Source organism: Medicago truncatula, chromosome 1 (genome assembly GCF_003473485.1).
Source record: "Medicago truncatula cultivar Jemalong A17 chromosome 1, MtrunA17r5.0-ANR, whole genome shotgun sequence".
Classification (NCBI taxonomy): domain Eukaryota; kingdom Viridiplantae; phylum Streptophyta; class Magnoliopsida; order Fabales; family Fabaceae; genus Medicago; species Medicago truncatula.
In genome coordinates, this window is record NC_053042.1 from 29,252,247 (window position 1) to 29,277,755 (window position 25,509).

General features: G+C 33.1%; 2 protein-coding genes across 2 annotated transcripts; both read right to left on the reverse strand.

The window, feature by feature from the left end:
* Nucleotides 1-4,433: 4,433 nt before the first annotated feature.
* LOC25483727 (exocyst complex component EXO70A1) lies at nt 4,434-11,359 on the reverse strand. Its single transcript, XM_013612431.3, has 11 exons — nt 11,018-11,359; nt 10,837-10,932; nt 9,107-9,312; nt 8,035-8,265; nt 7,759-7,897; nt 7,466-7,678; nt 6,592-6,797; nt 6,279-6,476; nt 6,084-6,183; nt 4,860-5,095; nt 4,434-4,760 (listed from the first exon to the last, which is right to left on the reverse strand). Exons 1-11 carry the CDS (start codon nt 11,174-11,176, stop codon nt 4,643-4,645), a joined length of 1,902 nt encoding a protein of 633 aa, XP_013467885.1. The 5' UTR covers nt 11,177-11,359; the 3' UTR covers nt 4,434-4,642.
* Nucleotides 11,360-23,224: 11,865 nt separating this feature from the next.
* On the reverse strand, nt 23,225-24,060 carry LOC25483730 (uncharacterized). The gene has a single exon (XM_013612434.3). The coding sequence runs from the start codon at nt 24,042-24,044 to the stop codon at nt 23,373-23,375; it is 672 nt and encodes a 223-aa protein (XP_013467888.1). The 5' UTR covers nt 24,045-24,060; the 3' UTR covers nt 23,225-23,372.
* Nucleotides 24,061-25,509: the final 1,449 nt, after the last annotated feature.

Genomic DNA, 25,509 nt, shown 5'->3' on the forward strand with positions numbered 1-25,509 from the left:
AGTGTCCAGATTTTAATTAAATTTAAAGTTTTGAACTTCATTATATTAATTAATCTCAAATATCGACGACTATAAAGTGTTTAAAGGTCCTAAATCCTACATTCACAAATTTTTAAAAGTTGAAACTCCTGCATATATACTAATTTTGGCGTCCAAAATTAGAATATGAACTTCAAAATGTTTTTTTCTTAAGGGAACTTCAAAATGTTTAAAACGACCATTCCATTAACTTGTTGTTTGTTGGTCGGATGAATTGGATGGATGAATGAGTGGATGGATTGGATGGTAGATTGATAGTTCAAATTGCCACCCACATATGCGACTAAAAGTAACCCAAAAATATTATCAATGCATATATATATATATATATATATATATATATATATATATATATATATATATATATATCCCTACGGCTCAAGAGGAGTTGCACTGCACGAGTAAAGATCTTCTCCTTTTGCTTAAAATAAATGGGGAATGTAGTTTGGTGAGAGATTCATACAAAAAAATAGACAGCAAATCTAACTATTAAGTCAGTTCCACTATTATTAATTACGTATTTATATTTTTTCAACTTTAGTGTGTCTTTATCGTTCCAATTAGTGTGTATTTATCGTTCCAAATGGAAACACTGCTAAATAGAGAGGATCCAAATGGTACTTGGTACTGGACAATACAATATACAATTAGATTGAGCTTAAGCTGCATCTACATCCTTTGTCCAACATTTTCCAATATTGATGACTAGCAATTCAATATAAAAAACGCTTCTAGATAGAATCTAGACTAAAATTTGAGAAGAAATGATGAAAAAGTTATAAGATGCATTTCTTTACTAATGAACTGCTAGAAAAGTATTGAGCACAGGTAGCACTTCCAAAGTCACTAGAAATATAAAGAACAAGTTCGGGAAATATTTGAATGGACACAAGCATTTAGACACACTCATATAAAATACATATCATTTAATGATTAAAAAATTACTTTCAATTGAATTTTTCTTCTCTTTTTATCTTTTTCCATTTTTGTGAGTGTTTTCAAATTGTGTTCAAAATTCTTGTGACCACACAAGAGTTTCTCTATTTTAGGACGAAACCTCTATTTATGTGATGTTTTTGTCAGAATCTCATAGCTGAAAATGAGGTTTGTTTATATCTAACATTTTATGTAGAAACGTAACCAAAATAATTCTTGCAAATTGCAATACTCCAATCCTCAACCCTCTGAGTTAATCTTTATATCTAATCCAAAGGTACATAATGCATACCCTCTAACCCTAAAAATATGGCACCCTCCCTCTTCCAAATTTGAATTTCAAATTCCCTTAACTTATTGTTTGCATCGGAAATAACATGCATTTACTCTCATCTATAAGCATTTACCATTTTGTCTCCCACGTTACTTTTCTTCATTTTTCAACAAAGCAGAATTGATCTGTCATCTATTCAAGTCCATCTTTTATTTACCCTTTCATCTGTTTTCTCTGAACTATTTTGACTATTTTGACTTTGATACAGGCAAGAGGCGGGCTGAGGAAGAAGTTAAGGCAGTGAGTACAAATAAGCAAAAAGTAGAAGAGGTTGCCGCCAAGCAAAAAGCCTTGAAGGTAGTCAAGAAGGAGGAAAGTAGTTCGGAGGAATCCTCTGATGAATCTGAAGATGAGGTATTATATTTCACTACATATGCTTTATTATTGATTTATGTCATGTTAATTTTACGTGGGCTCAGAAACCTTTTGCAAAAGCTCCCGCTCCTTCAAAGAAGACCCCAGCTAAAAATGGGAATGTGAAGAAAACCCAGCTAGAGACCACTTCAGAGGAATCTGATTCTGATGACAGCTCCTCTTCCGACGAAGAAGAATTGAGTGCAGCAAATTTAAAGAGCCATCTTGAAGTTTATTGCATGATATTTTGTTGATTTATATCTTAACACTGTGTTGGCAACCTATTGTTCTGTTTTTTAAAACACCGTCTATAATTCACTTTTTGTATGGTTCAGAAACCCGTATCTAAAGCTGTTCCATCTAAAAACAGGAGTGCACCTGTAAAAATGAGTAAGAAAGATAGCTCTGATTCCGACGATGAAGATGATGATAGCAGCTCAGATTCTGACTATGCGTTACAAATAATACTGCAAATGTATGTGAACATTGCGAAAAAAGTACTCACTTACAGCCTGTAATGTAATAAAGTAATAGAAAGCTTTCTGCAAGGTTGGAAATGTTGCACATGCAGAATTTCATCATGGCATGCAACAATTGAGAGGCTGCATCTGCTTTGCTTAGTTGAAAAGGTTGGTTCACTATTGTCTCACTTTACCATGATATTAACTTTCGTTTTTAGTTGTCTCCACAATAATATTTTTTATTCCTAACCATATTTGAAGCTACGATCTTACCATATGGAATTCCACAAAAATTATGATATTGTTACCATATGGAAAATCAAGATATTGTTACCATATGGAAATGCTTTAAGTCTCTTTTACTACATGTTTTGTAATTATGTACACAAAAGTTGTTGATGTATGATGCACCTTTCTTTCTTTCTTACTTTGATTTTAAAAAATATTTGTAGGCCAATAGTACTGGTCCATTTGTTTTCGTTATATTAGCACATGCTTGAGCCACCACCAGATGATCGCTTTCTTGATGCAACAAAGGGTTAGTGTTCTTGATTTGTGATGATTATTAATGGCATTGTATGTTATTTTTCACAACAAAAAAAAACCATTGTTTGTTATGACTTTAAGGTGGTTATTGTTAATATCCAAATCATACTTATATTGTTGAAGAATATCAAAACAGGTTACATTTTTTTCCTCTACTCTTTTATATGCTTCACTCTGTTTTCTTTACTCTTTTTATAAGGCAGATCAAACATTGATCTACCATTTTAGGAGTTAGTTCAAGCATTGATCTACCAGATATAAAAAAAAAATATGTTAGCCGGGTCAATTACATGTTAATAGTACTAATTGGTCCACTTTACTTTGCATATGTGAGTATGGTACTAATGTAAGGCTGACTTAGTTTGTTTTTTCTTAGTGATTTAGCGATTTTGTTTGCTTTGACCTCTATAATGGTTTAGATTTCTTTATGAAAGCACATACATATGTAATTATTATATATATAAATGTTCCCTGATGGTAATTATTTTAAATTGCATTTGTTTTGTTTATGATTTTTGTCTTTGTTGCATAATCATCTAGCATTCAAGAAATGAACTTCTATTCATATTAGTATGTACCGTGTACATGCTAATTTTTCATTCATATTAGTATTATTTAAGATTTACATTGCACCAGCAACTTGAAATTGGATGGCCTATCTATTCCCTGATTCTAAGCTATCAATGAGTCTATCTATTCCTATTGATTCTTGCTGCAATTTCAGCAGCCATGTGATGCAGCTCTCATTTTTGTATTAATTCAGAACTTATATACATGTATATTGAATTGTCATGGCTGTGGAAAAAAGTGAACTGGTAGTTGAATGAAGTCGTATCTTGGAGCTGTCCTACTTAGGCATCATGAAAACGAATGACAAGTATCTTAGGGTTCATGGAGGAGCTAATTATTCAGATATGGCAAGCTTTTGTTTCTTTCATCGATGATACATATGCTTAATTGCATAAGGAGATTGATGGTGTTATTTTGTTGTGTAATTTGAGCCTTTCATTTGTGTATAGTAAAGCTCATAACAAAACAAACTTTTAGTCTCTCTAGAGTTGTAGTATGGCAAGAGTGAAGAGTGAGTATGTGACTGGTGTATCTTAATGGGCATGAGTGTAGCTCCATTGGAGTGGAGGCTATGTACTAAACATGTTGTACATGATCTTCTAGGAAATGATAGCGTGTGATTGCTCCAATTATGATATAACTAAGATATTTTGATAATATATGATATAACTATGTTGCTATTTTGGTAATACCAAATTTCTGATCATAACTAATGGAGCTACATGATATAACTATGTTGCTATTCCAAAGCATAGCAAATTGGGGTTATATGAATCAAACAAAAAGGCAATTTTTGCCGCACGGGGGTAAGGTCTAGTGATATTTAGGATTGAGATTTTCTTTCACCAGTTTTAGGATTGAGTAAGGCCTAACTCAAATATAAAACACATTATGAAAATACTACCTCCGTCCCTAATTATAAGACCCTGAGAATTTTTTTTCCCTTATTTATTATACATATTTTTCTTCAATCAACAATAAATAACATGTTGAAAACATAAATCAACCCTCTCTCTTAAAGGATAAAATTGTAAAAACAATAGTAATTATAAACATATTTAATACAAATATTCACTATCTTAATTCCCGTTATTTTTTCAAAAGGATCCTATAATTAGGGACGGAGGTAGTAATATTTAATATTATATTGTGTATACTATTGTATTTTGTTTAAAACTTGAATTGTCAAACAATTAAGATAATGTGTATTGTGTTTAGCATATGAACATTTATGCAGTTAAAAAAAGCATATGAACAAAATATTACATGGCTACATGTGATCCCATATGAAGTCCACAAAAAAGACATTCGAATACAATAAATGTACAATACGTTTACATCATGGACAAAATCTTAACGAGCACCTAAGTTTGTAAAACCACAATAATCTATGAAACGATTTTCACCGCTTCTGTTCACTCCATGCCTTGCTTTCGAAAAATTCACCGAGCATTTGTTCAAGATTCTCAGGAGAGTATCTGATGTACTTTTGAGGATTTTTGCCATTCTCAATCATGGGCCTGAAAGATTAAATACTTGGTCATCAACATGAGAAGGATACGACTTATATAGATAAGAGAATTAGAAAACAAAAAAGACTTATCCTAACTGAAACATACCCAAAACGTTTAAGGAAAGATCTATAGGCAGGCAACAGAACTTCAGCAACAGCCAGTCTAAGTGATTCTCGCAATTCACTATCAGGAACAGTCCACTGAGATTGTCTCTGATGAAGCTCCTCAAATTGAGTGTTAAATGTCTTGAACCTTTCCTTAACCGATGATCTTGAAATATTACTGTTGCTGTCCCCTCCACCAGATGAATTACCTCCTTGGACAGTGAGGCACTGCAAGATCTGCAGGATCATACAGCACTATTTATTAATGAAAATTTCATCATACAAACTATGGGTGAATTCATATATGATTTGGATTAGCATGCTTAATTCTAATATATCACATAACAAATGCAATATTGAAGTTCTAATATATCGCATAACAAATGCAATATTGAAGTTAGTACATAGTTACATATAAAAAACAGCTTGTAAATTTAAGAGCAATGTGCCGCTGAGACATCAAGCAAAGGCTTTGCTGTTGCTATAAACCCCAAAAAAAAGTTGAGCCAGGTCTTATCCTATAAAAGAAATGAAAGAATCACCCGATAAAAGGAACGATGACTACAGACAGAAAGGTGAACCGACATTTTGATTATTCTTCTCTACTACCAAGGAAGAAAAAAACTTTAAAAAAAAATAAAATTCAAAATGTACTAATGAAAGGCCTCATCAAATATATGTGAAGTTGTCATTTCCGACTTACTAAGAACTGAGGAGCACTGAATATGTCTCAAGTAAATTGATAGGAAATATGGAACTGGTTTTTCTTAATTAAAAGAAATACAGGTAATACCTAATTACAAGACCCTGCAGACCTTCAAGTGTTGCTCCTCACTTGCCAAAGGCCTTAATAACCATCTTTCAAACTCGGGGAGGTGAAATCTCTAAGGTATAGGTCAAGTGGTTGAGCAGGAACACCTACAGTAGTTTAGGAAAGAGGTTTGGGGCTCAAACCCAGACTACTAACAAAATATACCAACCATTAACATTTTCCCATGAGAAAAACATGGAGAGGTGTTTGCAATATCTTTGCAACGGGAAGTTCATCTATTTCATTCTGATAAAAAAAGACTCATTTTCTCTTGGGGGGTTATATTTATAGAGACACACACACAAACTAGGTCCTTAATATCTTTAATTTATGCTCAGAAGAGTAGTTTATCATAAGTGTTAAAATTCTACGGCCACAGCGATAGCATGAAAAATTAAACTTCAAGAAATTAACCTTTGCCCAAGAGATCCTTTTATACTGATTTGCATGCTGCTGTACAATTCTTCTGTGTATTTGTACCCAGTCATCGCCCAACATGTCCTTTGCCTCAGACCTGTAAGTAAAAATAGGCAAAAGTGTCCTGAATCCAGATAGAATCTCCGACTTAAAATATTTCATTACTGAAAAACAAAAAAATATACAACCAACCTTCTCACAGATCTCACTATGTAATGAATATTGTTCATAAGAAATAACTGGGTTAGTCCTGGGTCTTTATATAGTTTAGACTTTCCATCTAGGTTATTCTGGAGAGCCTGCATAATCCTTGTTGTAACAGATGCTAACTGAGATTCTGGATCGGCGGGATCAAACTCTTGAAAAAGTTGTTTTAGAGTTGCTTGATAACTGGTCACATTCAGAAACGACATTCAGAAACCACGGCAGATGGCCTTTGGGAAATTAGAAAGACAATACAGGCCAATTAGCAAAAATTCAGAGAAACTTCATTAGTATTACTCACTCATAGAGAAATTTTACGTAATTGATAACATAGCTGGTTAGAGGGTGGACAGTTCCATCTTGCACAGCAGTTTTAGTAGCATCTTTTTCAACTGCTTCCTCAAAGTCACCAAAGGTTTCTTGGGCTGTCTGAGCAAGGCGCTTTGTCAAATTGATTGCAGCTTCCCGCATTTCAGCGCAAACTTTACTATCAAACAGTATCCCAATCTGCATCATATTTCAAACCACCAAGAACAAAGAAGATATATTTGATAATAACATTCAAAGAAAATATCTATAATTTTATATGCATACATAGTGCCTTAAGGGCTTTGGTTAAGGAATCCATAAAAGGAAACTTTGACATAAAATATAAGTCAAACACTTGTCAAAATCAAAAGTACATAACTTTCTATGCAAAAGTTACCTATTTTGATTTTTTAAACAATGGCCTAAGGGCACATGTTAGCATATACACCGAAAAGAATCAAGTTCAGGCCTACAATGATCGTAGCAATGCAGATAAATTATTAAAAATAGTTATATTTCATATAAAATGTGCTTGCGAAAACCTACAATCAAAACTATAATAATTTTAGCAACTTTTTATTTTCTTGTCATATACTATGTGGTGCTTCCACCTTTTCTTTCTTATCATCTCGTTTTTTGCCTCCAAGTGTCTAGTTAAGGAAGCCTCCCTTTAGGATTTTCTGGATTGATATACATCCTTCAAATAACAAATCCTCTTCAAATGGAAATGAGAAAACACAAATTCACATTGATAACTAAGAGTTTCCAAAAAGAAAAAGAAAAAATCTGCCAGTGCTCAATTTATATTACGCCTCAATATTATATTACGTCTCTTACAAAGACAAGAAGTTTAAACTTAACAATACCTCTGGTTGAAGTTCTCTCATTATCTCGTACATGTCCAGAAGAACAAATAGTTTTTCAGGTGACCTCTTGCTTCTGGCAACCGCCTCTCCAAAACTAAGAAGCATAGCCACACTGCTACCAGTGACTTCAGCAAAGCATTGAGTTTTCACAGAATCATGTCCTTCAAATATTTGATCACAGATTTTTTTTTCCCCGACAATCAACAATTTGATCTGTTCAAATAAACTTAGTGATTTGTGGGACAGAAAAAGAATAGATAAAAAAAAAAAAGCAGATTCATATTCATCCTTACAGCAATTCTCATGTAATGAATCCAGTTTCCAATCTTAGCCTCCAAAACCTCCCATTGCATTTTTTGAACATCATCCTTACTCAGCCTCTCTACACCTAACTTCCTTAGACTCGTCTCCAGGACTGCAGCACGGGTGTCTCTACAAATTTGGAACATTTAGTTATTATAAAATCAATCCAAATTTGGAAGAATTTATGTGCAGACTTGTTCCAAATTTGTACACACAAAACTGCAGTCTAGTCATCAGATAATACAGAAAGAAGTAAACATTCTTACGTATAGATTCGAAAGAGCTGCTGTTGATGGCCCGCTTGAACCATTTGTAGTGCTAATTCATGAAGCAATGGTATAACTCTGGGGGGAATAAGTGTTGGGAGGGTGAAAGTGACAGTTTCTACGCTTTGTTTTTCTGGATGGTTTTTGCCGCCGCCACCGGCATTCTGCTGCGCTGATGGCCTTAGAGAGTTTGGCAAGCAGTCAAAAAGGCGATCAGGTTCCACAGGCTTGCTGAAATCAAAAGCCTCTATGTTAAAACTTATATCATGAGGATTTTTAGGTTTCAGATCCAAAAACAATGCTGAAACCTTTTGAAGTTCTACAATTACATATGCACAAGCAACAGGACACATATGAAGAAGCAGCAAACTTTTAGGAATGCAAAGAAATCATAGTTAAGTTTTTCCTGTTCTAGACTCAATAACTATATATTAGATGGAAAAGTAATAATAGTTAACTTTGTACCAGGCTGCATATGGGGAAAAACAAAATCATGTTTTGTGCTTTTAGTATAGGAAAATTAATAAGCATTTACATTCAGGCTTCCTGACCAAATTAAAGCACTAATAAACACCATACATATTATTCCTTGACAGCAATCAACATTGACTTTCTTCTTTAATACATCTTTCCTTTGTTATTTAGTTTTTTCAAGAATAAAAAATATGATGTATAATCTAGTTATTGTTAAGGAAAAAAACGTGGAAAAAGTGAGAACAAGTATGGGTTTTTGAACTTCACACGTGAAGTCAGTCGGGTCTCTTGGATCAAGGGAGTGATTCAAAGGGAAAAATTTGAGCCCGTAAATATAAATCCATTTATCCACGAATAAGATTTAAAAATTACTAAAACTGATATTCTGTAAATGAGAAAACTAAAGTAACATTTGTTAGGTGCTCAAAACCATAGAAACTCATTAGTGATGATCTACCTTAAAGAAGGACTGTAGAATGCTTAAGTTAGTGTCTAAAAGGGACAAAGATCCAGAAATTAGAAGACGTTAAATGTAATGTATGCACAAACACGTGTCTACTGAAAAGAAAAGCAGAGATTCAAGTTCAAGATCGCGAACCTGTAATTTGTCAAAAGATGTTTAAATTCATCTTCCAGCTTTAAGATAGCTTTAGCAAGCAAGCTATTTGCATGGTTGATAATACCATCACTGCTTTTGAAACTCTTTTTGCTGCTGAAGAAACGAACATTAGATCTAAGCTGATCAACTGCTTCCAAATAGCTTTCTAGATCCTCATGTGGCCCTCGCAGTATTTTAGCCTCCGCCTAACAATCAAATTTTATTGAAAACCATTAAAAAGCCAATAGCGTCTACTAGAAATTTAGTTGAACAAAAAAGTATCATACTTATCAATGACCCAAATGTATACAGGATATCAGTTATAGCTATAGATGTAATTTAAAGATACCGTTACCGATATGTTAAAAACATTGATCTGAAATTCAAAACAAAATTTAGTAGAGGAGGTCTGGAAGGTGGAAGGGTAATCAAAACGGAAAAGAATGGTGTCAATTTTGTCACAAAGCAAGCTACTTACATTAAATGATAAAACTTTCCATTTTATAGTTAACAAACAAATTGAAACTTACTAGACCATTTGGAAACCGTACTAGAGCAGCATATAGAACGAAGACAAAAAAAAATGTAGTATTTAAAAACCTATCAACGGCCTGAAGGAGTCAACTTTTGTTTTTCGGTTCCTTTGGTTTTCGTATAAACTCAGGACGAAAATAAGAGACTTTTCATGAAATCAGGTCGGTAATTCCATAGAAGTTAGAAAGGCAGACACAGAATAAACATGCAAGGTAATTCCTCAATTTTGTCCAATCATAGAGATTTTGAAAATAAAGTATGTTGTTAACATTCCCCTCTACTTTTCACAGCTTAATTGAACACTTCCATAACAATACAAATTAGCAATGTGAATAGAAGCAACATTTAACAGTTGGGGAAATTCCAAGTCTAAACTCTATATGTCTATATTTCATCAAGTAGTTGGACTTGAGTGATTAATTAGTTTCAGTTATGGTCAAGTCAACTAGAACAGCCGAGTTCGATCTCTTGTTAAAAATCATAGGCAGGTGTTATTTACCTCTTGGCCAACTCTGATCAAAGACATCTTTGGTGTTCGACATGTGTCAGTGTCAGACACCAGAACGCAATAACATATGTAATTTACATTCAATTAATTTCTTAGCCAAACATCGGACAATCAAGGACCTTCGTATAACTGACACCTCTGATAGAAGATGTTTGGGTGTATGACATGTGTCAGTGTCAGCAACTAATACGACACTAACACATTCATTGATTACATTCAAGAAATTTATTTTCATGTGCCAGTGTCAGAAACTAATACGAAGGGTAACCTTGGCGCAACAGGTAAAGTTGTTGTCATGTGACTGAAAGGTCACGTGTTCAAGTCTTGGAAACACAGCCTCTTGTGTAAAAAACAGGGTAAGGCAAGGTTGTGTACAATACACCAAAAATGATAGGACCCCTTCCCAGACTCTGCATATGTAGGAACTTGCACTGGGTTGCACTAATACGACACTAACACATTCAATGATTACGTTCAATTAATTTTTTTTCTCATGTTATTATCGGCGTCGAATTCCAGTATCATATCCGATGTATGTGTCCGTGTGACATATTCAAGGACCTTTTCCAGAGAATCAAGAGGGTTAACACAAACAAACAAACAAAAAAGCACTACTTTTTAACACATTTTCACATCAAATTCTGAAACAGACACTTAACCATAAAACCAAAAACAGAGACATACACACCTTACGCGTCTGATCAAACTGCCCCAAAATCACCTCCGCAGCTTTCAAAGTCTTATCAATATTATCATGCGCACTTCGAATCGAATGCGTTTTAATCTATCATCACATTACAACAACAAAATCAAACATTACAACAACAACAAAAACCCTAAAAAAAAAAACTTGATCCAATTCACATTACCTGAGTAGGACGCATTGCGGTTTCAAGCGCAGAAAGACGATGATCAAACGAACCAAGAATCGAAACCATGTTATCGGTAATGGTTTGGCTTTTGTGAAGCGAGTCTTTAACGAACGTTGCTCGTTCGTGTAAAGCAACCATGGCTTGAGGAATTCCCATTGTGACGAATTTTCATGAAAACGCAACAATGCGTTTTGGTTTGATCGAGAAATTGGATATTGCTTTGAAATGAAATGTGTTAGTTTTGTTTCCGCGCTCGTCGCTAGTTAGTTATTATGGAATAAGTTGAAGTGTGGGTCTCTTGGCCCATCCTCTGCATCTTCTGTGGGACCTCGTCTTGTTCCGATGCTCCTTTCTTCACCTTTTTTATATGAGAATTTATCTTTTATTTCACATCATTTATTTTTGGTCAAAAATAAAATTTTATTTTTATTTTTTATCTTACTTTTTAGTTTAATTGTGGATTTGATTCCTTCTCTTCACTTTTTTTTTATTTGATCTTCTATTTGATAATTTTAGTCCCATTATCTTATTTTCGAATTTACTTTTTGTTTCGCATCATTTATTTTTGGTCAAAAATAAAATTTACCTTTTATTTTATATTTTATCTTTTGAGCTTAATTGCGGATTTGTGATTTTCTCTCTTTGATTTCTTTTTTGATTTGATTCCTTATTCTAAAATTTGACAATTTTAGTCCCACTATCTTATTTTTGAATTAAAAATTGATGATGTAATATGTTATAGATGACATCGTATATGATAGGATGCTAAAAGAAAAAAGCAACATCGATAAAATTGTAAAAAAATAAAATAAAAAATCAAACCTTCACAAAGAGCACTTGTAATAGGCTACGACTCAGTTAAGTATTATGATTGTGCCCTTTAAGGTGTGTTTTCTCATACCTAACATGATGACTGAGTTGAAAAACCCCAATGGTAACCAGGTTGCCAAGAAGCTGTGCGAAGCTATAACTCTCTACATATAGATGTACGAAGCTATAATTTCCATAACTCTGAGCTGTAGCTTTCTAAATCTTGCAAACCTCTATCTTGATCAAGTTAATTACTTAACTGCATCTTTTCACTTGAATCTCTAAATCCTTTTTACATGTTTTATTTACTCTTGCATTTTAATTTAGTATCTTAAAACTTCATTTTTGTTATTTGTCATTTTGGATCTTAAATAACTAAACTTAGTATTTGAAAATACTTAAAATCTGTCCACTCCAATCCTCGTGGGATCAATACTTTATTTACTCTTTATTACTTGTTGCGACAATGTATACTTCCACTTAATGTGTATTTAAAACAAACAATTATTTTCTTAGCAAAACCCAACATCATATCATTATCTTATCTTGTCGAAAAGAAACCATGTGGTACGACCTTACTGGTTAAGCACAATTTTCGTTACGAAAATGCATGGAAGCACAAACTTGGCTTATTAGAGTTAACTGTTGTCATCGTCAACCAGACAATGTGCGCAACCACAACACATGAGATTCTTAGAATTAATTGTTGTCATTGAGAAAATAATGAAGCCACTTTTAATTTAACATGAGTCTTATTGGAACCAGCGAGCGAAAACTTTTCGGCATAGAGATGGAGATGGTAATACAAAGTTTTTTCAAGCAACTACCAAGACTAGAAAGAAGGTGAATCGGCTAACATCCCTAAATAATAAACTCATTTGGGTTGGTCTGGTGGTGTTGGCTTAGGACCTTAAAATGTGTTTTTTTTTAAGGTCTCAGGATGAAAATCCATCCAGGATGAAAATGGTAACAAGGTAACTAACATATGAGTCTCATTTCAAAATATTATTTTCTTGATTTATTTCATAAGCAAAAAAATATCGTGGCTGTCATAGCCATTAGTGTAATCCGCCAAACTATCTCTACTAACAATAATTTTCTTCTAACGACACCTTTTACAAATGAGGAATTCTGATTGGCGATGTTCTCCATCCATTTAGATAAGTAACCCGTCCCGGATTGTTACAATCCAGGTTTCTGTTAGCAATTCTGAAACTTATGTAGTGAAAAGATTTTTAAATAATGTTGTGTTTGGCTAGATACTGGCCAGTGTTTGGCCTCCCTCAAAATGACCAATCACTTTAGACAATGAAAGATTGGCAACTAATAGCTTTTGTAATGTCTTTACAACTTAATCTCTAAGGTGCTAGCTAACAGGCTGAAAGTTATTATTCCACAGTGTATTTCTGATAATCAATCAACCTATATATCATGGCGGTCGATTGTTGATAATGTTATAGTAGCAAAAGCTATCAAAGGTCATTCACAATATGAAGACGGAGACTCGTGGTAATGAGGGGTGTGTGGCATTGATGTTGGACGTTATTAAGGCGTATGCTCGTATGTATTATGATTTTTTGAAACAAGTAGTGATTAAAATGAGTTTTAAAGACAAATTGATTCACTGGATGAGTATGAATGTGGATGCATAAAAATTATCGTGGTATGAGTTCCAAGGACTTATCAATTTTCAAATTGGCCATACTTAGAAAGAAGGGGTGGAAATTTCAAACGGAGCCGTTATCACTTGTCTCCCATATTTTCATAGCCGGATATTTACCTAACGATAGTTATTTTACAGCAAATTTGGGTCATAACCCAAGCTATTTTCAAAGGAGGAATGACGAATTGTCTAGAATTATCATCATACCATATTAAACTGGTGTCAGGATAATGGAATTTGGTTAGTTGCTTGTGTTGCACGAAGGTTGGGTTTCATTTTTGTAGACCGATTTAATAACCCCCTAGTTTATCTTGATTACATTCTCTAGCCTTATGACTGTTGGGGAGTCCGAGGAGCCCCGAGAGCGGCAATGGGTCAAACATACAGGACCATAAGAGACTTGAACACCACACTCTTACCCAAAACCTTAAAGCAAGCTATGAAGCCCCGATACGTGTGCGAGTACGATACGATACGGGTAGGGATGACAAAAAAATCCGCATCCGTGGATATCCGCGGATAAAATCCGCCACGGACACGGAGCGGATACCTTAATGGATATCCACAGATAAAATAAATGGATATTTTAACTACCCGCTAATTAATGGATACGGATGCGGATTTAATGGTATCCGCACCCGCTATTAAACTGAGTGAATTACGTAAATATCCTTAATGCCTTTCAACTTCCTATAAAAAAAAAAAAAAAAAAAAAACTTCCTATAAAAAAAAAAAAACTAACCTCGGTACTGGCTTTCTTTGGAACCTCGGTATTTATGTTTTTATTGAGTCAAGGATCTTTGTTGTTGTTATAATCTATCGATATTATGTTTTGCTAAAAAAAAATGCATGTTATGAATTTTTGGTTTTAAATTTACCTAAAAAAATAAACAAATTTTTTTCTTATGAATGTTACCCATGGATATCTCAAAATCCATGGATTATCCGCTAAATGGATATCCGCATGGATATGGATAGGGTACAGATTTCATATTTATCTAACGGAGTGGACACGGATATCACACTATCCGCATCCATGGATATCCATTTACATCCCTAGATACGGGTACGCGGATACACGCATTTTTTAAAATTTAGGATACGATACGGTTATGATACGTTAACAAAAATTTATAATAAAACTTATATGTATGTAAAATACTTCAAGAAAATTAACATTGATTACTCTTCATTATTGTATTATTATAAAAGTTACAATTTTTAAAAAATAATACATGTGATCAAAATGATTTTTTTTGAAAGTTTTCTTATAAACCATATTACATTTTCATGTGTTGGAATATTGAGAGAAACATCATTAAAAGAATTCAACACAAATTTTATCTAATGTTGATTAACTGAATCACATATCTCGCTATGTTCATCCACAAAAAGTATAATTTTAAGTGTTTTATCGAGAAACACTTCTATTGATGCATATCTAAAATTGAATCATATTCTTAGACGTATCCTTGTGTATCTGTGGAGTATCACATAAGTATCCGATAAAATATTTATTAAAAATTAAAATAATTAATTCCGATACTTCGAGTATCTGTGGAGTATCGGTATCCGATACAGGGACGTCTCCGTTTTGGAGTATCCGGGTTTCATAGGGCAATGGGTTAATGGGATCCCCTCTCTTATATATCCAATGTTTCCTCCATTCCTAGCCAATGTGGGACATAATCACTCACACTTGATTACCCAACAATCTTCGATGTGGGACATAATCACTCACAATTGATTACCCAAAAATGACTACAAACTTTGCAACGGGATTCAGGATCCCTTGTACGTCCATTAATGATATTTTGCTTATATAAAAAAATTGTACACTTATAAACTTCTTCTACAAGTGAAGATGGTACGCTCTGCATAAGGCATAGGCTAACGGTATATATGAAAATAAGCTATCTGAAAAGAACATGTAGACAAATTCTACATATACAATGTGTAGGAAAATTCCGATTATTATTTGAATTTTTATTTAGTTCTTTCATTTCTAAAACTAAGTATACGAAAGGTACCAACTTAGTGAATTTTGCTTTCGGAAGTTTGATGATTAGTTTATGGATGATAATAATTCTGGGATAAATTGCAATTGTGTGGAAATTTTAGGACTAAATTCTTAACCATATAATGTGTCATAACTTTGTATCGGTAACTTATTGAGGAAAGGAAATATCATTCTTCATGCCATTTCTATAGTCACTTTGGTGCAGTGACACGTTGACATTCCAAAAACTCACATCATCAGAACAATTATGGAAGGGAAAAAATTAGGTTCAATGAAACCTTAATAATCTTATGAAACCACATATATTATACGATTTAAAATGGGAAATAAAAATAAAAAGAGGTACTAAAAGAATTTCACCCCATTATATCAATCCACCAGGTTTAACTCAAATTAATAATCTATATTGTGGACACCCTCTACAGTGCCAAAAGAGGAAGAATCAATATTTTTTTTTTGGTGAAAAGAAGCATTAATCATATATAATCCTAATCATATGAGTGAACAATATTTTAATCATTGCTAATTAAATCATACAGAAATCTCAAGAATAACAACTTGATAACATCCCTACAAAAATACACCAATCCATCTATTCTTTTCACATTTAATACAACCAAACAAAGTCAAAAACATAACATTGAAAGATATTCATGAAATCGAAAACCCTATTATCTATTCATGAAATTAATTCAATGTGAAAAACATACTAACAAATTTTTATATGGACCAAGAAACAGATTCCATTGTACCAAGAAAATAAAAAAGAAACGCACCGAACAAATCAGTGACCATTCTTGCCGGAACTTCTCACCGGCCGGGAAATCGGACCCGCAGTTGTTCGAAACCCTAAAATTTCCTTATCACCAAAGCACAAATGGAAATCAGCATCAATCCCTGTAATTTTCTCCATGAAACACTCTCCACAGATACCAAGTTTGCCTTGTCCTATCGGTCCTCTTCTCAGCCTTTCAACGTATTCATCACTTAAAGCCCCAGGCTTGAATTTCTGAGATGGGTTCTTGTTCTTCTTCACTGAAGACTTGACATATAAATAGTACTCGCCGTGTTTATTATCGAATTCGGCAATGTTGATCTTGAATGAGAAAGGAATTTTCCAGTTGCTGCCTTGTTTCGCAAGAAATACAGTAAATAGATGTGGCAAGATTTTGATCTTTTCACTGAGGATGAAAAGAAGAGTATTCATATCTGAGGTGGGGTACAGCCTTAGAATTCCGAGGTTGGTTTCGGTTTCGCCGTCGCTATAGATGACGGGAAATGGCGTACTTCTACCGTTGGACATAATTTTCCGAGGAATGAATTGGACGTTAGAGGGTTTTACACAAGATGATTTGGGTTGGTATGGGGTTTTAGGGGTTGTTTTGTATATATAGGGAGGCGGTTAGAGATACTACTGAGAAAACGGTTATTCGAGTTTACTGAGTCCAAAAAAATATTTTATAGCTCAATGATATTCACTGTTACTAACATACGGTAGAAGTCCTATCAAGTAAATTTGAGCTCATTTATGTCAAGCTTTATTTGTATATCAAATAAATTGGACCAATAGGGCTAAATAGTTTTTGTCTTTTTAAAACTATTTGTATATTCTATGGTCAAATTGAAGTACTCTATTTTATCATCTCATGTAATTTTTAAATCCATTTAGGTGTCTTTGTTCGTTTAGAGGTTACTTTGCAATAGTTTACCTATAAAGGATAATTAATGTAAAAAAGGTATTAGTCCACAAAATTCTCAGTTATGTATTAATGGTGGTTGCCGCAATTTGGAAACAACAAATCACCTTTTTTTTTAATTGTAATATTTTTGGTTCCTTATGGCATCATGTGCTTAATTAGTTAGGCTTCTTTTCGGTTCATCCGGTTAACATAGCTGATCAGATATTACAGTTTGGAGATTTAGCAGGTTTTCAAAGAAAATGGGTGCCACTATATAGGATTATGATTTGGTGCGCATGCGCTTAGTTTTCAAATAAATTTTGATTGAAAGAGAATAATTCCCTTTCAAACAAGGTTTGGGGAGTTCCTTTAAAGATACATCAACTTTGTTGAGAGGAGTTTGTGCAAAATTGCGGTTTGTGGCCGAGGGAGAAGGATTAACAAAGAGTTTTGGTGGAGCAGAGGCCCAGCAAGGCCAAGGATAGATGAATGTCACGGAAGAAGCATACATGAATTGATAGAAAACCAACCATAACCAAAACCGGGAGTGGAGAAACACGACTATCCAAGAAAAAAGCAAGACAAATCCACAACAATGATCCTAAACAACTAGTGCGAACCAATATGAGAAAATCCAGAAAGTTTCCTTTATCAATATATCCTTTATGGGACTTGCCTGCCGGCAAGTTTCCTTTTCTTAATTTATTTTTATTATATATACAAAAATTTTGCTCTTTTATTAATATAATCATACACTTTAATTCTAATTATTTATTTGTTTCTCAGTTTTATCCATCATTAAACTCCGGTTTAATTATATTAAACTTAAAAACCCACTTGGGTTGGTCTAGTGGTATTGACTTAGGATCTGAGAGTGTGCTCCTCCTCGAGGTCTGAGGTTTGATTCTCACCGGCGTCAATTTAGGTGGGATAATTTAGCTTCTTCAAAAAAAAATTATATTAAACTTAAAATAAATTTTGGAGAAAACTTAGTACAATTCCTTAGGTGCTTTTCGTATGATTCTTAGTTAAGAACCATACGAAAAACACCTAAGGAATTGTACCTAAGTTTTCTCCATATATTTATATTTACTTTTTCATTATCTCAATTATACCTTTAAACAAATTTTTCTATAATAAAGATCGTTGTTGGTGTCATTAAAAAAAAAAGAATTTAGATTATATTTTTTTGTTATATTGTTGGTGTCATTGCAATAAATAATGTTTGGTTTGTTATAACTTGAAAGCAACAAACATTTATATTTTTGTTTTAATCCAAATCAAAATGTCATAAAAAAACACCGTTAATAATCAAACGTTAACACAATAAAAAAAGACGGGCACATGAGTGCATGTCTTTTCGCTAGTCAAGATAGTGTTATTCACATAGATGAGACTCAAGTTAGATTCTCATGAGTTATTGTAGGATATTTTGTTCTTGGAGGCCACGTTAACTCCATAAAAGATAGAAATATGCTAGACAGGCTCTTGAGGGGTAAGACTAAACAAAACCAATATCATCACTTGAAGAATCCCAAAACATGAGCTCAAACCCCTTTCCCTCTAACCTCAAATATGTCTTTTTGACTACCTATTTGCCTATTGTTATTTTCTCCTATTTGACAGGTTCTAAGGAGGAGAAACTGAGTCTTAAAAAAATTGGTTTACACAGCAATGATCCATAACCATACAAAACTTTTTGAGTAAATTTAGATCATCTAGCAGTATCCTCTAAATAAATCAAACTTGTGTTTCAAGTTCAAAAACTATATCTTTTGTTTCAGAGCAACATATCTCAAATACATGCTATAACTTAAAGAGACATTCCAACAGACGAACTTATTAAGGAATATTTATACAAGATTTTTAAGGGATGAAGAGACACAATCCTACAAAATAAATATAATAATTATATTTAAGAGCAGTGGCGGAGCCAGAAAAAAATGTCAGGGTGGACCACTAAAATTAACTATTGAAAAATTGTTTAAAGTCTCGCAAATTAGACCTATAATTGAATTATTTAAATTTTTCGGGTGGGCCACTACACTAATTTGCGGGAATTTGGATCAACCGAAATCTAAAACCGACATAAAATTGTATAAAATCTCGCAAAATAGACCTATAATTGAATTATTTAAATTTTCCGGTGGGCCACTACACCACTTTGCAGGAATTTGGATCAACCAAAACATAAAACCGACACAAAGTTGCATAAAATCTCGCAAAATAGACCTATAATCATTTATTTTTTAATTTTTTTCGGATGGGCCGTGGCGGCCCCAGCCCATGAAAGGCTCCGTCACTGTTGAAGAGTTTGAAGTATTCTTGTACTCTCTTAATTTGATTTTACATATAAAAAATCATTCGCTTAGTTCTACTTAAATTAAACTTAGCATCTAAACCCAAGAAGAAGATTTAACAATACAGTACAATTATATATTTAATATTTCTTCAATTACAAGGTACAAGTCTCATTACAAGTATAGATTGGACTCACACAATCTACAATGCCAAAAGAAGAAGAAGCATTACTCTTAATCTTATTAGTACACATTTTAACAACTTGCTCATTGATAGAGCAACCTCAAACAAGAGTAACAACTTTACAACATCCCTATAATAATACACCAACCTGATCTCATCAATTCTCACCTTCAATATAACCATTAAACAAAGCAACCTTCACTCTTCTCCCTCAACAAAAGTTTTAAAATGAAGAATATTCATTTAATTAAAAGCCCCTTCTTATACCCACCAAAGGATAAATTGATTCAATGTCTTAACATAATAACTATGTCTACTATGGATATGGTATATCTTTCTTTGCTTATTGTATACCATATTGTAGACGATCATTCCCCCTAATTTTTTTTCCTTGGAGATTTTTTATCTTTCATTTTTTGTATTTTTTTTACCTTTCTTCAATAGATAAAAGAAAGGGATAATGCATTATATATGCAGGGGTCAGGGTTCGTACCCTGGACACCCCACTATTTCACCTCGAAGGTGAATTTCTCCAGCCGCTAGGCTACTTGACCAAAAACAAAAAAAACAAAACAATAAAAGAAAAAAAAAAAAACCACCCCACAAATCATTAACCATCCTCACCGGAATTCCTCACAGGTCGGAAAATTGGTCCTGCCGACGTCTTAAACCCTATAATTACCTCATCGCGAACACACAAATGGAAATTAGCCTTAATCCTTGTCACTTCCGCAATCACACACTCCTTACAATACACTCTTTTTCTTCCTCCACTGTGAGCGCCGCCGCTTCCGTCGTCGTTGTTCATTGACAGTTCCATTCTGAAAGCAGTGTTTGTATGGCACAACCATAAATTTAATTGATTTAGACACACTTACAAATGGAAAGCAGTAAATATAGAAAGAAAAAAATTATTATTATTACTATTGAAAACATTGATTAATGTACCTTTGTGTGTGCGCGCCTAAATAAGCTGCATTTTTATATCTAACTATGTAAGAATTATCCTTCATCATGTATTAGGTTGATTGTTTCAAAAAAAACTTGATTGATTCATCATATATACTCAAATCGTGAGAATATATTCTACCTCGTCATATGATATTGTAATTGGTTAGAACATAGTCATACAAATAATTCTTACAAGGCGCGTTAAGAGAGACGCGCGCATAATAAGGGACCACAATGGGAATCTCATACAGTTGGAAAGGTTATGATCTAAATCACATCACAATAATGTCTAAAAAGCGTGACGACATGATCCTGTTCATGACTAAATATTTTATTTCTTTATTACAGAAAACTCGTGTTGTGATTCCTTGGAACATGCAGTCGTACACATCACTCTTAAAAAACGCGTTGAGTGAGGCGCTTGCCAAAATATGGGATCATAATAGAAATATGATGTAATTGGAGAGATCATGACTATAACCATGTCATGATAAAGTTTAAAAGACCGGAGAAGATTGAGTCACTCGTTCATGACTCAATTTTCTATGTCTTTATTAAAGAGAATACATTATCTATATATTTAAGCTATTCAATTATTTAATTACACTGCTATTATCTTTTTCTTTTTTTTTTAATAAGACTGACACTAATGAATTTTCCACCATCTTAGAATCGTGTTACAAAGTCCAAGTCTTCACAACATAAATAATTTGAACAACACTTTATGTATTAGTAACTTGTTTGGGTTTCATGCGAAAATTTCCTTCTCAATAAATTATACCAAAAAAATATCCTCTCACTATTATGATCACTTGAAAGTTGAATCCAAAATATACAAGCAGTTGGTATAAATTTAGTGCATTTACAATGTTAAAAAATTTGCATCTTAACATTCCAAATCTGAAATTTACAGTTAATATCGTTTAAAATTAAAAAAAATAAAAAATTATTGTGTAATTTGAACCATTCAATTTCAAATTGATTGTTAAGAGCTTACCAAAAAAAAAAAAAATCATTGTTAAGATCGCTTATAGCGTGCACAACTGCTACTACAGTTCACAACTTTGATCCTCTTGTTAAGATGTTCCATGATTTTATTTTTTAAATGTAAGACTTGCATATTGTATTCCTAATTGCAGTTGTTTTGAATTATATTATTATCATTTTATTTTACTTATTCATTTAAATAATTAGGATAACTTCTAATTAATCAATTTCTTAGTTCATTCACTATAAAAAGTTCTTTGTCAAATTAGTAAATTTTTTAAATTAGTTGAATATAATTTGAATATTAAAGTGATAAATCTTACGGTCCTAATTTCTTTTAGTAAGAGAAACTCCAACATCTTTCAGAGATGGTTTATGTCATTTGTTACCTCGAAATCATCTCACTATATTATTTTTCTCTTCATTTATCTAAATAAATGTTATTCATATAGATAAGTGTCAAGTTAGATTCAAGTTCAAATCCAACAAATGAAACTCGTATTTCTAGTTCAACAATCGGATTTTTGTTTCAGACCAACATATCTCTAATACATACTCTAGCTTGAAGTACTTCTTGTACTCTCTTAATTTGAATTTACTTATAAAAAAATCTCTATCATTCCACTTAGTTCTACTTAAATTATACCTAGCATCTAAACAAAAGAAAAATATTTAGGGTCTTGTTAACGAGTGTCCCCAGAACACTCTTTAAGGATTCCAAAACAAAAAATAATTGTATAAAAAAGTCAAAGATTTCGATTTTCAATACATTGATTACACATATTTTCATGATAAGTTACCATTTAAATGTCTTAATCAGTACCCGAAAGCATTGGTTAACATTTCTCAAAGATTTAACAATAGCATTACAATTATACATTTAATATTTCTTCAATTACAAGGTACAAGTCTCATTTCAAATATAGATTTGGACTCATACGATCTAAAATGCAAAAAGAGGAAGAAGCCGTTACTCTTTATCTTATGAGCACACATTTTAACAACTTGTTCATTGATACACCAACCTCAAAGTAGAGTAACAACTTGACAACATCCTTACAATAATTCACCAATCTATATCTCTTCAATTCTCACCTTCAATACAGTCAATAAAAAAAGCAACATTCACTCTTCTCCCTCTACAAAAGCTTAACATTGAAGGATATTCATTTAGTGATATTTGAACAACTCATTTTAGACAATTTATGTGACAACTTTTTTTTTCTCTCTTTTCATTGGTTAAAAACAATAGAGAGAGAAAAAGGAAGAGAGAATAAGAGTATAATGTGAGTATGAGTGAGAAAGTTATTAAAAGGTTGTCACAAAGTGGTTGTACAAATATCATTTCTCTTCATTTAATTAAAAAAATCCCCTTTATATAACCACCAAAGGACAAATTGATTCAATCTTAAGATAATAACTATGTCTACTATGGATCTGAATTTGTTGTAGAAATACACGCAATTTCACGCGGTAATTAATCCTGACCATTTATTTGAGATCGGACGGTTCAGATTATATATCAACTATAACACAGTTAATCAATCTCAACCATTGATACCAATCAGATGGCTATCAACTGTAAATGCGTCAACGCAATTACAGCAACAAATCCAATTCCGTCTACTATGGATATGGTATTACCATAGACGAGCATTCCGTCTAATTTATTTTTTTTTCATATGTACAATTTTTATCCTTCATTTTTTAATTTTTTTTACCTTTCTTCAATAGATAAAAGAAACATCACCCCGCAAATCAGTGTCCATCCTCATCGGAATTTCTCACCGGTCGGCAAATCGGTCCCACCGACGTCTTAAACCCTATAATTACCTCATCACGAATGCATAAATGGAAATCAGCCTTAGTCCTTATCACTTCAGCCATCACACACTCCTTACAATACACACCGCTTCCTCCACGGCTTCCTCCGCCATTATCCATCGGCGGTTCCACTCTAAAAGACTCAACTTTGTTTCCCATTCTCATCAAAAACGCCTCTCTTTCCATCTTAAACTTAAGCATCCTTCTCTCCATTTCCCCACGTTCAAAAACCAAAGCTTCCGCCGCAGACACTGGTCGGGAACCATCGTCACGACATTGAAGCATTTTTTTCTCCGACAAGTTATTATTCTTCTTCACCAAAGCCTTCTTATAACTCCCACACCGGCTCACATAAAAAGCATACGTGGCGTCTTCACACGCCACTGCGGGGATGTTGACCTTGGTGGTGAAAGGGATTTTCCGGTCACTGTTTTGGTCGGCGATGAAAACGGAAAACTGATGCGGCAATATTCCAATCTTGTGACTGAGTTTGGAGAGAAGAGTTTTGATATTCATGGTGGGGTACACCGTGATGATTCCGAGGTTGGTTTCGGTTTCGCCGTCGTTATAGACGACGGGGAATGGTTTTCTTCCACAATCAGACATCACTTTCCGACGAGTGAACTTGCCTTTATATAAAGATGACACACGAAAGATGTGTGGGGTTTTATTGGGAATTAATTAATTTGTGAAAATTCTAAGATAAGTTATTAATGTTAAGAAGAAGAAAAAAAAAAGATGTTCATAAAAAAAATCATTTAATAATTAATCATGTAAGATCAACTAAATGTGATTTTTTTTTTTTAAGAAAATGTCAATTTTTTTGAAAAGTTAAATTAATCTACCAAAATTAACATCAAAAAGAGTTGAACATAAGATCTTGAGAGGAGCACATAAAAAATGTCAAATTTATTTAATAAAAAGTTCAGATTAATTGTGTTTCAAGAGTTCACTGGGGTGTTAGGTTCAAGTTTAAGAATGACATTTCTGAGTATACATGGCTAAGGAATGGTTATACCATGTTTGTTATGAGGTTGAGAAAAAAATATTCCTAAGTAAAAAGGTACTTGTGAATGAAGTAACTTCTCATAACTTCTCTTATTCCCATGAATTTATTCTCATGTAAGAAAGTGGGAAATGTGCATTCCCATGATATTATACAATGTCAGTTTATTTGCCAAACTCTTTTTTTAACAAATACCCAGGAATTATATTTTTATATTTTCGTTCCCGAGTAAGTTATTTCTGGGAATAATTTGTGTTTCTCCGAAAGAAACGCACCCTTAAGTTCACAGAAGGGTTGAATGCTCATTATTTACCAATGTACTTACAAATCACTCACCAGAGAGGGCATCATGCTACTAACGAGAGTTAAACTTACAAACCAATAAATCAACTTTTTATCAACTAAGTTAACTTTTATTAACAAATTTTAATTCTTTTGGGTCGAGTGACCCACACAAACAACTAATACGAATGGATGGACCAGAGTTCGAACCTCATCACAGGTTTGACCTAATAATTTCAGCATTTTTATCAATTGGGTTGGGACTTATGAACTTAACAAATGTTAATTTATTTTGAGCAAATGTAAATATGAAACGTTTATATATTTGACGGAGTTATGTAAGAAAATAATAATTTTTAATCAAAGGGATTGACAGATATAATATTTTATTTTATTAGAAGGATGAATTACAAGTAGAAAGTGTAACGCCCACTTTCGTTTAATCGTTTATTTAATCGAGTTTAGGCGATTATATGATAATTATATAGTATATGCATGATTTTGGTATGTTTTGATGATTTGATCGATGACGTGTTAAGTTATGAGTATTGAAGGATTTGATTATGATATGAGATTTATTTTATTGTTAAATAAAATAAAGATTTGAAAATAATATAAAATATTTAGTTGAGGGCTGTTTTGATATTTTAGATAGTTTTGGGGGAGAAAGTGAGATAAGATAAGTTATTAGAAAAAGATATAAATAGGAGAAGACCTAATATTTTAGAAACTCATTGTACGTGAAAACTTTTGGAAAAGGGAGAAAAAGCTTAGAAGGGAGAA